General features: G+C 38.8%; 1 protein-coding gene across 1 annotated transcript in view; it reads left to right on the top strand.

The window, feature by feature from the left end:
* The first annotated feature begins 474 nt into the window (after positions 1-474).
* ank2a (ankyrin 2a, neuronal) overlaps positions 475-13,126 on the top strand; it is an 80,851-nt gene continuing 68,199 nt past the window's right edge. Inside the window, exon 1 of the mRNA XM_056236144.1 lies at positions 475-985. Within this exon, the coding sequence (XP_056092119.1) occupies positions 866-985 (120 nt within the window). The 5' untranslated portion in view covers positions 475-865. The remainder of the gene's footprint in view (positions 986-13,126) is intronic.

The following is a 13,126-nucleotide window of genomic DNA, read 5'->3' on the forward strand; positions in this document are numbered from 1 at the left end:
CAAGTTAACCAGTTAAAATGATTTTGAAGTATCTATATATTTTTAAATAAAACAATACAGATTGGAGAGACTGAAACCAATTGTCACTTTTTAAGTGAAAATGTATTTTGTCTATTTGGCTAGGAAACTATTGATTATTTCCGCTGATACAGTTAATTTAACACATTGATGTTTTGTGATTAAATGCCCTGCTATTTGGGGTAATTTGTCACAATGAAACTTGCCATTAAACAGGTAAAAAAAAAAAAAAATAGTTAGCTCTCGGATGAAGTAACTTGTTTGCATATATCACTTGTTTTGATATGTTGCTATCAAATGCACTTATGAAATGCACACGTTTTAGATGTAGCCTACATTAAATGTCCAAATACTTTTTGGGGTCCACTGTATATTCCATATAGAAGCTATTAAATCCATTTTGGTTTTGCCTCGTCATGTGTAAGTGGAGGTTTGGCTTATGGAGGAGGGGAGTGAAAGAGAGAGAGAGGGGGCAGCACGGGAGGGGGCTATTCAACACAGTGATGAGAACATCGCTCGTAATGCGGCTCTCTTACACCGTCGTATATTTATCTAAGGCTTCTCGTTAATTACCCACATTCACCCTCTATCTCGGTCAGTGTTTCAGCACTGCAACATCGGTGCATGTCCATGTGAGCAGCAAGAGTGTCGCAGGACAGCGCGTGAGACCCGCACCGCACCGTCACGCCACAGGACGTTCGTCTGTCTCCCACTCTCGTATTCAACCACAACATGTGTCGGAGCTTCAGCCCTCTCATCTGAGGCCGGAGCACTGACAGGTCTCGACAACCGCAGTATCAGGACTGCCAGATACCGTTTCCTGGACATCATCACGCGCTGAGCCTGAATGTCGAAAAGCTCGGCAGAAAGTCAGAGCAGGGGCGGCTCCGTCCGAGACGTGAGGATGGCCTCCAACAATTCCTCACCCGAAGGAGGCTCTCCACCCCACCAGAACCGCATCCGACAGGTCAGTGTGTGTGTGCGTCTGTAAAATGAATGAAACATTCCGCTTTCTGGTGTTAAGTATGTGTGGGCGAGCGTGAGTGACACCCGTGCTTCGCAGTATTGTGGTCCACTATGCGGAGGATGAGGCGTTGTCCTGGTTACCGAATCCTCCTAAACCATCAGTGGCCTGCACTATAGCAATGTAGCCTGTTTCATTTCATCATGGCAGCGTTGTTTTGTAAATACATGGACATATTGAGGCATATCTATCTATCTATCTATCTATCTATCTATCTATCTATCTATCTATCTATCTATCTATCTATCTATCTATCTATCTATCTATCTATCTATCTATCTACGGTATCTATCTATCTACGGTATCTATCTATCTACGGTATCTATCTATCTATATTAAAAATCTGCTAAATATACAGTAAATAAGTGGCCATAAAATTGATGTAAAAATAAACTAACAACGCAAGTTTATCATAACAAGCCTATTCATAAACCATAGCCAATATTCATATTTTTTAATTCCTATTTTATTTTTGTTTATTTTTAATGTTATGTAGGGTATTCTTTTTATAATATTATTTATATTCATTTATATTTTGACTTATAAAATGTCTTGAATATAATAATAATATAATTTTAACCATACATTTACAATTCATACTTTTCATACTTAGCAAATCCATAAGTTTGTTTTTTTATAAAAAATCTACCTCAAAATACTGTTTATGGGTTTAACCCATTAACAGTATTTTGAGGTAGATTTTTTTTTTACCCATTAACAGTATTTTGAGGTAGATGTTTGCCATGTATGTAATGAAGTCGCTTTTTATTTCGGTCCAGCCTGTACGTGATGCTGTAGTGACCGTGTGTGTTGACTGCCAGTGAGGTTCACACCTGACAAAATGCTCAGTTAGAGCAGCATTGTTTAGATCCTTAGGGGGTCGATGGTAGCCTACCATTCTGGCATGCTGCCAAGGTGAGATTAAATTTATTTACCATGGTGTTTTTATGTATAAAATTACAGCTGATGACACTGCAGAGCTTGTTAAATAACTAAAAAAAGAGAATATCCAACCAGTGTTTTTTCTGTCACGCCCTCCTAAGAGCCCTACAATAACAATCTTAGCCTCACCCTGCCTGTCTGCTTATTGCAACCTCATAAGCCAATTCATCAATAAAAACCAGCCATAAATAAGTGATGGCCTGGCTGAGTCATGTACGGCATTAGCTTGTCTGCATGGATGCATAGATGCCCTTCCATGTCACTCAAAGGTGTAGCCTGTGTGATTTGTTGCCCGAAGCTTTCCCAGAGATATTTTCCACCCTATTTTCTTTATTATTTCACTTTTAGAGCTGTCAAGGCTTAGTGCCTGTGGTCGGTTTTTCTTCATGGTCTGTTGAACTACATTTAAACTCTGGGTCTAAATTCGCCTTTCATCTCTCCATTGTGATGTATCCTAAATCGGTGTTCTGCTCTGACATCATGGTCACACCCTGTGCTATTGTAAGATTTAGCTGGTATAAATGAAACTGTTCAGCCTCGACAATGCTTTGCACATTGTATTGAATATAGATTACAGATGATATGGAATATGGACAATATGGAATATTTTAAATAAAATATCCTGTTACCTGTTGTCCATATGCTGAAGGACGGGGCAGAAGTCTTTTTCTAAAGCTATTTCCTGTCAAACACACTAATGCAGTTTCCTGTTGAATCCTGAGTTATGATATGAGAGAGTGCTGTCAGGGTCTCTCTGGGTAATTAGATTCCAGTAATGGACCGAGCACTGCAGGCACATACACACACAGTCGTCATCTTATTGCATGAATACCATCCACTGGCACTCCTAGTCTTTGTACACTGGCTAAAACAACATTTGTTTGAATATGTGGAAGTCTAGCAATTGTGCCAATATAATAAATGCAGTGTACGATCTTTGTTTGTATGTACCTACAGCAGTCAATTTAGTAAGTAATATTGCGTAGTCTAATTCGATTAAAGAGTTAGTTCACCCAAAAATGAAAATTCAGTCATTAATTCCCCTCCCTCATGCTGTTCATAACCCGTAAGATTTTCGTTCATCTTCGGAACAGAAATGAAGATTTTTTGATAAAAACTGAGAGCTTTCTGTCCCTCCATTGACAGCTACGCAACTACCACTTTGATGCTTCCAAAAGTTCATAAAGAGATCGTAAAACTAATCCATATGAATTGAGGGGTTTAGACCAAATGTTCTTAAGAGACTCGATTGCTTTATATTATGAACAGATTTAATTTAGATATAAACATTTAGATATAAACATTTTCAGCGAACATAAAAAGAAGCTCTGCTTGACGCGAGACAACAAACCTCTTGCAGAAGCTCAAACGTGCTGCGTAACACGAGAATGAACCTCATTGGTTCTTGCGGAAGCTCAAACGTGCTGCGTAACACGAGTATGAACCTCATTGGTTCTTGAGGAAGCTCAAATGTGCTGCGTAACATGAGTATGAACCTCATTGGTTCTTGAGGAAGCTCAAATGTGCTGCGTAACACGAGTATGAACCTCATTGGTTCTTGAGGAAGCTCAAATGTGCTGCGTAACACGAGAATGAACCTCATTGGTTCTTGAGGAAGCTCAAATGGGCTGTGTAACACGAGAATGAACCTCATTGGTTCTTGAGGAAGCTCAAACGTGCTGCGTAACACGAGAATGAACCTCATTGGTTCTTGCTGAAGCTCAAACGTGCTGCGTAACACGAGAATAAACCTCATTGGTTCTTGCGGAAGCTCAAACGTGCTGCGTAACACGAGTATGAACCTCATTGGTTCTTGAGGAAGCTCAAACGTGCTGCGTAACACGAGAATGAACCTCATTGGTTCTTGAGGAAGCTCAAATGGGCTGCGTAACACGAGTATGAACCTCATTGGTTCTTGAGGAAGCTCAAATGTGCTGCGTAACACGAGAGTTAACCTCATTGGTTCTTGAGGAAGCTCAAATGGGCTGTGTAACACGAGTATGAACCTCATTGGTTCTTGAGGAAGCTCAAATGGGCTGTGTAACACGAGTATGAACCTCATTGGTTCTTGAGGAAGCTCAAATGGGCTGTGTAACACGAGAATGAACCTCATTGGTTCTTGAGGAAGCTCAAATGTGCTGCGTAACACGAGAATGAACCTCATTGGTTCTTGCGGAAGCTCAAATGTGCTGCGTAACACGAGAATGAACCTCATTGGTTCTTGCGGAAGCTCAAATGTGCTGCGTAACACGAGAATGAACCTCATTGGTTCTTGCTGAAGCTCAAACGCTCTGCGTAACACGAGAATGAACCTCATTGGTTCTTGCGGAAGCTCAAACGTGCTGCGTAACACGAGAATGAACCTCATTGGTTCTTGCTGAAGCTCAAACGCTCTGCGTAACACGAGAATGAACCTCATTGGTTCTTGAGGAAGCTCAAATGGGCTGTGTAACACGAGTATGAACCACATTGGTTCTTGAGGAAGCTCAAATGGGCTGTGTAACACGAGTATGAACCTCATTGGTTCTTGAGGAAGCTCAAATGGGCTGTGTAACACGAGTATGAACCACATTGGTTCTTGAGGAAGCTCAAATGGGCTGTGTAACACGAGTATGAACCTCATTGGTTCTTGAGGAAGCTCAAATGGGCTGTGTAACACGAGTATGAACCACATTGGTTCTTGAGGAAGCTCAAATGGGCTGTGTAACACGAGTATGAACCTCATTGGTTCTTAAGGAAGCTCAAATGGGCTGCGTAACACGAGAATGAACCTCATTGGTTCTTGAGGAAACTCAAACGTGCTGCGTAACACGAGTATGAACCTCATTGGTTCTTGAGGAAGCTCAAATGGGCTGTGTAACACGAGTATGAACCACATTGGTTCTTGAGGAAGCTCAAATGGGCTGTGTAACACGAGTATGAACCTCATTGGTTCTTGAGGAAGCTCAAATGGGCTGCGTAACACGAGAATGAACCTCATTGGTTCTTGCGGAAGCTCAAATGTGCTGCGTAACACGAGAATGAACCTCATTGGTTCTTGCGGAAGCTCAAATGGGCTGTGTAACACGAGTATGAATCTCATTGGTTCTTGAGGAAGCTCAAATGGGCTGTGTAACACGAGTATGAACCTCATTGGTTCTTGAGGAAGCTCAAATGGGCTGTGTAACACGAGTATGAACCTCATTGGTTCTTGCGGAAGCTCAAATGTGCTGCGTAACACGAGAATGAACCTCATTGGTTCTTGCGGAAGCTCAAACGTGATGCGTAACACGAGAATTAACCTCATTGGTTCTTGCTGAAGCTCAAATGTGCTGCGTAACACGGGAATGAACCTTATTGGTTCTTGAGGAAACTCAAACGTGCTGCCTAACACGAGAATGAACCTCATTGGTTCTTGAGGAAGCTCAAATGGGCTGTGTAACACGAGTATGAACCTCATTGGTTCTTGAGGAAGCTCAAATGGGCTGTGTAACACGAGTATGAACCTCATTGGTTCTTGAGGAAGCTCAAATGGGCTGTGTAACACGAGTATGAACCTCATTGGTTCTTGCGGAAGCTCAAATGTGCTGCGTAACACGGGAATGAACCTTATTGGTTCTTGAGGAAGCTCAAATGGGCTGTGTAACACGAGTATGAACCTCATTGGTTCTTGAGGAAGCTCAAATGGGCTGTGTAACACGAGTATGAACCTCATTGGTTCTTGAGGAAGCTCAAATGGGCTGTGTAACACGAGAATGAACCTCATTGGTTCTTGCGGAAGCTCAAACGTGCTGCGTAACACGAGTATGAACCTCATTGGTTCTTGAGGAAGCTCAAATGGGCTGTGTAACACGAGTATGAACCTCATTGGTTCTTGAGGAAGCTCAAATGGGCTGTGTAACACGAGAATGAACCTCATTGGTTCTTGAGGAAGCTCAAATGTGCTGCGTAACACGAGAATGAACCTCATTGGTTCTTGCGGAAGCTCAAACGTGCTGCGTAACACGAGAATTAACCTCATTGGTTCTTGCTGAAGCTCAAATGTGCTGCGTAACACGGGAATGAACCTTATTGGTTCTTGAGGAAACTCAAACGTGCTGCCTAACACGAGAATGAACCTCATTGGTTCTTGCGGAAGCTCAAACGTGCTGCGTAACACGAGAATGAACCTCATTGGTTCTTGAGGAAGCTCAAACGTGCTGCCTAACACGAGAATGAACCTTATTGGTTCTTGAGGAAACTCAAACGTGCTGCCTAACACGAGAATGAACCTCATTGGTTCTTGCGGAAGCTCAAACGTGCTGCGTGACACGGGAATGAACCTCATTGGTTCTTGCACGTCAAGAAAACTTGCTTCAGCTTCAGTTTACCACAACTGATCTCGTTATGAACTTTTTGAAGCATCAAAGTGGAAGCTGAGTAGCTGCCAATAGAGGGACAGCTCTCAGATTTCATCAAAAAGATCTTCATTTGTGTTACGAAGATGAAGGAAAGGTTTACGGGTTTGGAACGTCATGAGGGTGAGTAATTAATGACTGAATTTTCATTTTTGGGTGAACTATCCCTTTAAGCTGTAACTATTCTTAAATTCTGTGCTCCAACTTCTTAAACCAAGCAGGATGAATGGAGGTATGAAGTGGTCCGAGAACAACAGGCCTATGTTGTGGTGCTTGTGATGCAGGTCTAAAAATAGGCTACCATCCGTCTAGTCATTCCTACTGCTACACTCTAGTTCCCCTCAGGAGTGGGTAGTGTATTTCTACCTGCAAGGCTGGTTTGGCAGGCGGTATTCTACTGCACTTGGAACTAGTTGTCAGCGGATGGAAGGGTGGCATAAACATTCCTGTACAGAACAATGTAGTGGGCAAAGTGTTTGGTATTTTAGGATGTTTAAGCGTGACCGGACAAATTTTATTTTTAAGTATATTGCATAAATATACTCGAAGAACGGACCTTTTCTAAGGTAATAACATTATCGTCTTTGATTGTCAATAAAAAGTCTGGTCCACTTCACAGCTTATTCTGACTAAGAACCTTGTTTTCAGAAGTATTTTTCTTCCCATTCATTTTTATCATAGCTATTTAAAAAAAAGTATTCATTACAGGGTTAAAAGCTTTGAACCAAACCAACCAGCTACTAGGTGAATCACAAACTTTAATTTGGAGCAAAATAAAGTGTTTGAAAATTGGACAAAAATACAAAGGTACTACTAAGACTATACTTTACTGCAACTTTAAAGGTGCAGTAAGCGATTTCTGAGAAACGGGGATGGAAGTGCATCGGACCGAGCACCATAACAAACTTGTAGCTAACCAACAATAGGGGGCGTATACATTCATGATGGTATGTTTTACAGAACCAAGATATGCTGTTGTTGTAATGTTAGCTATAGTAACAGGACAGTTTTGAGTGTCATTGTTTGTCTGGAGCTGATGTGCTGCTGGCAACTAACAACAAACTTTTGCTTGTAGTCCTGTGTACTGCATGTTAATTTTTTGTTCTTTCTTGTCGTTTGCGACAGCGTTCTTCGCTTTATTTTTAGCGAGGCATTATTTTGCGGATCAATGAATCAGTGAATTAGGTTTCATGCATGTGAAATTGGCAATGCACGAGTGCTTCATGTCTTTTGTGTAAAATATTATTGAGACTAATACCAATCCATACCAATGGACTGGAACTTTTGATTTCGTCCATGGTCTTGCTATTTGTGTGTGTAATATGCATTAGGTGTTCAGTAAACAGACTGTGGGTGGTCCATGGACATGCTGTCAGAGGCTACAAATAATAACAGTTTTTTAGCAGTTGCCATTGTATTTATATCAAATTTATTAGAAAACTGTTCAAATATTTATATCCAAGAGGAATAATTCTGTTTGAAATTCATGTATAGGCCAATGTAAATGGAGAATATGCCTATCCTGTGTTCAGACGACTCGTCTTTTCTATCATTCGACATTCGTTCACAAATACTGCATTAGCTTGAGGTTCTCAAACTGTCTTTTGAATAGAGCAGAATTATCAATCTGGCTAAATGCCTTTGAAGTTTTCTCATTAATATATCACTGCCTTGCCAACATCCTACTGTTCCCTGTGTGAGGTCATGTATTATACTCAATAATTTATGGCACTGCTTTCAGCTGTGGCTCATTTTACAGCCCAAACTATCTGGACAGGTACTGTACAAATGTGTAGGTCCTTCAGTGGCTCGCTGTTTCAGTTAGTCTTTTCTCTCTTGTCCTCTGATTGTCCATAACTCACTGAGTCTCTCTCTCTTTCTCCTCCCTGTGGGGGAAGTATGATGTGATGTACAGGAAGGAGACTGTAATGGAGCAGAAGGAATATTGCATTATACAGCTGCACGCTGGTGCATTGTGGGTAGTGGGTGCCAGGTCTGCCCTCTAAGGACTGTTTCCATAGCAACCTCGCTGTCCAGCACTGTCTACACACAACTTAAAACTTTAATGATCATCATTATTGACCATGATCATCCATTATCCTCACTGCCCACATTATGATTTTGATGCCATACGAAAGTTTGCACAGAAGCTATAAAAAAATGTTGATAAAGGCCATATGGTAGTTTGCCATTTCTTGGTACCACTGAATTTTAACATAATCATAGCTATTACAAGATTATAGTGCAACATGCTCAGCCTCCTTTATGCACTGTAAAAAAAAAAAGTTGCTGCCTTAAATAAAGTACAATTAACTTGGATGTTTAAGTCATTGCAACTTAAATTACATTAAACTGACTTTAAAAATTAGTTGAATCTTGTTTAACTTACAATTTTTTTTGGAAAATTGCTTGACTTGTTTTGACGAGTTAAAGCAATGTAAAAACAAATGTTGTCATAACATATTTATAAAGCACTATTAAAACAACAGAGTGTTGACCAAAGTGCTGTATAGTAAAATTATTGCTAATAAAAGAAAAGGGTAACACTTTACAATAAGGTTCATTAGTTAACATTAGTTAATGTATTAACTAACATGAACTAACATTGAGCAATACATTTGTTGCTGTATTTGTTAATCGTTGATAACGTTAGTTAATAACAATACAGCTGTTCATTGTTATTAACTAACATGAACTAACATTGAGCAATACATTTGTTGCTGTATTTGTTAATCATTGATAACGAGTTAATAACAATACAGCTGTTCATTGTTTGTTCATGTTAGTTCACAGTGCATTAACTAATGTTAACAAGATTTTAATAAAGTATTAGTAAAAGTTGAAATTAACATTAACAAAGATTAATAAATGCTGTATAAGTGTAGTTCATTATTAGTTCATGCTAACTAATGTAGTTAACTTATGTTAACTAACGAACCTTATTGTAAAGTGTTACCAAGAAAAGCAGCAACATTATAACACAGACAGGACACCTAAAAACAGTGCAAATAAAACCAATGCTTTAACACACTGCAGACTCAAAAGTTAGACAAAGAAGATGTTCTTTCAGACGTCTTTTAAAAATGTTTATTGTTGGAGCGACTCTAATGTGAGAAGTTAGACTATTCCATCTCTTCAGTGCTGCCACTGCAAAGGCCCGATCACACCTTCATTCATACCTAGTCCTCTGAACAATTAAAACAGACTGGTCAGATTATACACCTGCAAGAGTTCTGACAGGTAGAAGGGAGCTAACCTCTTCAATGACTTGTAAACAAATACCAGGAGGTTAAAATCAATCCTGTACTGGACTGGTAACCAGCCCAGAGAAGACAGAATAGGAGAGATATGATCCCACTTGCGAGTCCCCATTCTGGACTAATTACAATCGGTTTAATGCTGTTTGGCAGACACACACATACAAGGAGTTGCAATAGTCTAGCCTCGCAAACACAAAAGCATGGATCACCTTCTCACAATCATTGAAAGAAAGAAAAGGTTTAACCTTACCCAATAGTCGTAAATGGGGAAAAAACACGATTTAACTAATTAATTGATCTGTTTATTGAATTTTAAGGTACTGTCAAACAGTACCCCTACATTTTTGACCACAGGTTTACAAAAAGTGTTCAGTTCACCTAAATTTGATAGTTCAGGCAGAGCAGGACCCCCAAACCAGACGAGCTCTGTTTTACTCTCATTAAAATTTTAAAAGTTCACCGACATCCAGGCTTTAACCTCCTTTAAACAATTCACAAGGGATGGTTGTTTATTGTTAGTTCATGAGACCAAATGTTAACAAGCTTAACATTTTGTAAAGTGTTACCAATCAATTTAACTAAAAATTATGTAGAAAAAAGTTAATGTCAGGTATGCAGGATATGAAGGCATTTTTACATATTTATATAGATATTAATGCCTGACAAATAATAGCCAAGATAGAGGATTTAGATTTTGTTTATCTGAATTTGGTGTGATGCTAATGTACTGAAAAATGAGAAGCCAATTTGAGTAAAAAAATGTTTTATTAAATCAGCAGGTCTGGCTGGTTTATTTTTTGGCATGACGGTACAGGTTGTAAACAGGGTAAAAAATACTAATAGCAATTAAACTAATAGATATCACCATTTCGTCACATTACGCAATTGTTTAGTGTTACAAGTTTTCTGAAATGTTTAAATATGCAAACTGTGTATTATGTAATTAAATATGCACTAATGTGCATATATTTCCATAACAGAACTCTGAACATTGGATAAAGCCATTTTATTTTGTTGACATATTATAAATAAAGTTTTTTTTACAGGTTTTTAAATGTATATTTTTGGTGTTTTCTTTCCACTAGTCTGTGCTTATGGAAGTAAATTAGCACAAGATCTCAAAATTGACCAGTGCCTGAAAAAACAAAACAAAACAAAATGCCTGTAATGTCTTGCCTTAATCCACTTGATTGGTTATTTTTTAAGGGGTGAGAGTGAGAGTATGGGAAATGCATCTCATACTTTAAAATATTAATGAAAAACCAATCAGGACTTCCCGTAAGAATGGAAAGTGGATCAATGATGGCCCGAGGACAGGTCAAAACAGATGGGTGGATGTATTAGGAACAATTTGAAAGATGTGGTGGATACATTAAGGCACTGATCCTTAGAAGTAATGATTGTCTCCTAAATTTGAAATTTCAAATGATTACCATGCCCTTGGAAGGATGCTTAGTGGGTAGACACAGTGCTTCAGTCTTTAGATCAGTTCTCCTGAAAAAGTAGAGATTGATGAAAATACTTGTGCACATATAAAGCCAAATACAGGTCCAGCACTCCTCATACACTTTAACAGATGGAAAGCATCACGAAACTTGCATGTCTGCCAAGGTCTTGTGCTACGTGGTACTTGAAAGCATCTGTAAGGAGAGGGACAGAATGGCTAATCACACACACATACATACACTATACCCTGCCCTTCCCAGAGAGCTAATTGAGTAGAGTGTGTTTACGGAGGCTTGCTGATCCTCTGATGTGATTGCTGTCCCGTCTGCTGTCTGCATACTTCTATTGATCCGTCCTCTCTTTATATCCCTCTCCCTCTCAGTTTCTTTTTCTTAATCCTTCAATATCCACCCTCACTTTTTCCATTTTCCTCTCAAAACTCTCAGGCGCATCCTTCATTGATGCTGAAGTTATTATTAGTCATTATCTGGCAGAATTAAGTTGGCAAAGCATGTAATTTGAAGTCACACGATTCATTATTTATCAGTTCTTTTAGGGAGCGGCTCTTTCTACCGAGTAGATCTGATTTTTTAGTAACCGCCTCACAGGACTGCAGAACATTTCCTCTGCATCCAAATCATATTATGACAGTGTGAGGGAAAAGATTCAGTCATTTAAAATCTTGATACATTAGTGTAATTTTTGATTGTATCCAAATACCAGTCACGATAAAGCTGTAATTTTGTGCTGTATAAAAACTTGATTGAGACAATATTTGCATCCAAAATAAATGTAAAAACATTATGTTGATACCCATGGAGGACTTCAAGCTTAAGAGGGCAGAATTTTTTTTCAGACTTTATTGAATTTTACTATACTTTTCCTAAAAGCATTGTAAGCAGATCATAAAAACAGTTGGCACCAGTAGTCTCCATGATAAAGTTTTGTGCAAAGGTTTGGGGTCAGTAAGATTTTTACATTTGTTACAAAAAAATATTTCAAATAAATGCTGTTCTTGTGGACTTTCAATTCATCAAAGAACCCTGAAAATTGTTTTTATTGGGCACCAAACCAGCATATTAGAATGATTTCATGTGACTAAAAACTTGGTGAGCATAAGTTTCATTTTTTGTTTCATATAAAATAATAATAATAATCTTACAGCAAATCTGACCCCAAAATTTTAAACGACAATCCTTACAATGATTTTGTGAAATACATCCCTAAAATGCAGTACTGTTGTAAGAAATAGTCATGCAAAACAAGTGATAAACTGATACGGCCTTCTTGCGGACAGCCTATTTGCATCTCATCTTATTTCAGAGCTAAAGAGATACCTAGTGTTAACAGATTCTTACTGAACTGATCTGATGTTGTCATTAAGACATTAGAGACATTTACCAGACTTTTGGCTCTCTGCATAAATTCTGGTCCACTTATTCTGGCTAAGAAGCACCTGATAAATAGAGCTAAATAGAGGCCCTAACCAGAAACTATAGCCACCAGACTTCAAAACGAATTAGAGTGCATTCCGTTTCATCTTCTAGCCCCACTCATTTTCATCGCACGTGTCCTTTTCACCAGAGAACATGCAGAAGCAAATGAGCTGGGCCAGGAATAAGAAGCTTCTGGAATCAGAGTCACCAGGCTTAGTGCTATTTGATTTCTGTAAATGTGTTTCTTCTCTTGCAGGCACTCTGATTTAATGTAAGATGATGTGTACATTAAAGCAGTGAGTGAATGGATCATCATGCACTGTATTCTGTTTGTTTGTGTAGATAACAAAGTCATGGATTATCATAGCTCCTTTATTTTGGTATGTGGGTGCAAGCTATCAAAGAGAAAAATTGTTGGAAAACAATTCATATATATATATATTCTCATATATATGTTTGGGGCACAGGCATGTATAATATTAACATTAGCAATCAGAGTGATGGCTCAAATCAATTCAATTGAGCTCAACCGAATTAAATTTCAATTGTATTGGAAGGGGTGGTATAGTCCAGAAATAATCCGATCAATAGGGAAACATATTAACCATGTAAATGCTTGAATCC

The sequence above is a fragment of the Rhinichthys klamathensis genome, unplaced genomic scaffold, assembly GCF_029890125.1.
Source record: "Rhinichthys klamathensis goyatoka isolate OS25496 unplaced genomic scaffold, OSU_Roscu_1.1 h1tg000440l_1, whole genome shotgun sequence".
In the NCBI taxonomy this organism is placed as follows: Eukaryota; Metazoa; Chordata; class Actinopteri; order Cypriniformes; family Leuciscidae; genus Rhinichthys; species Rhinichthys klamathensis.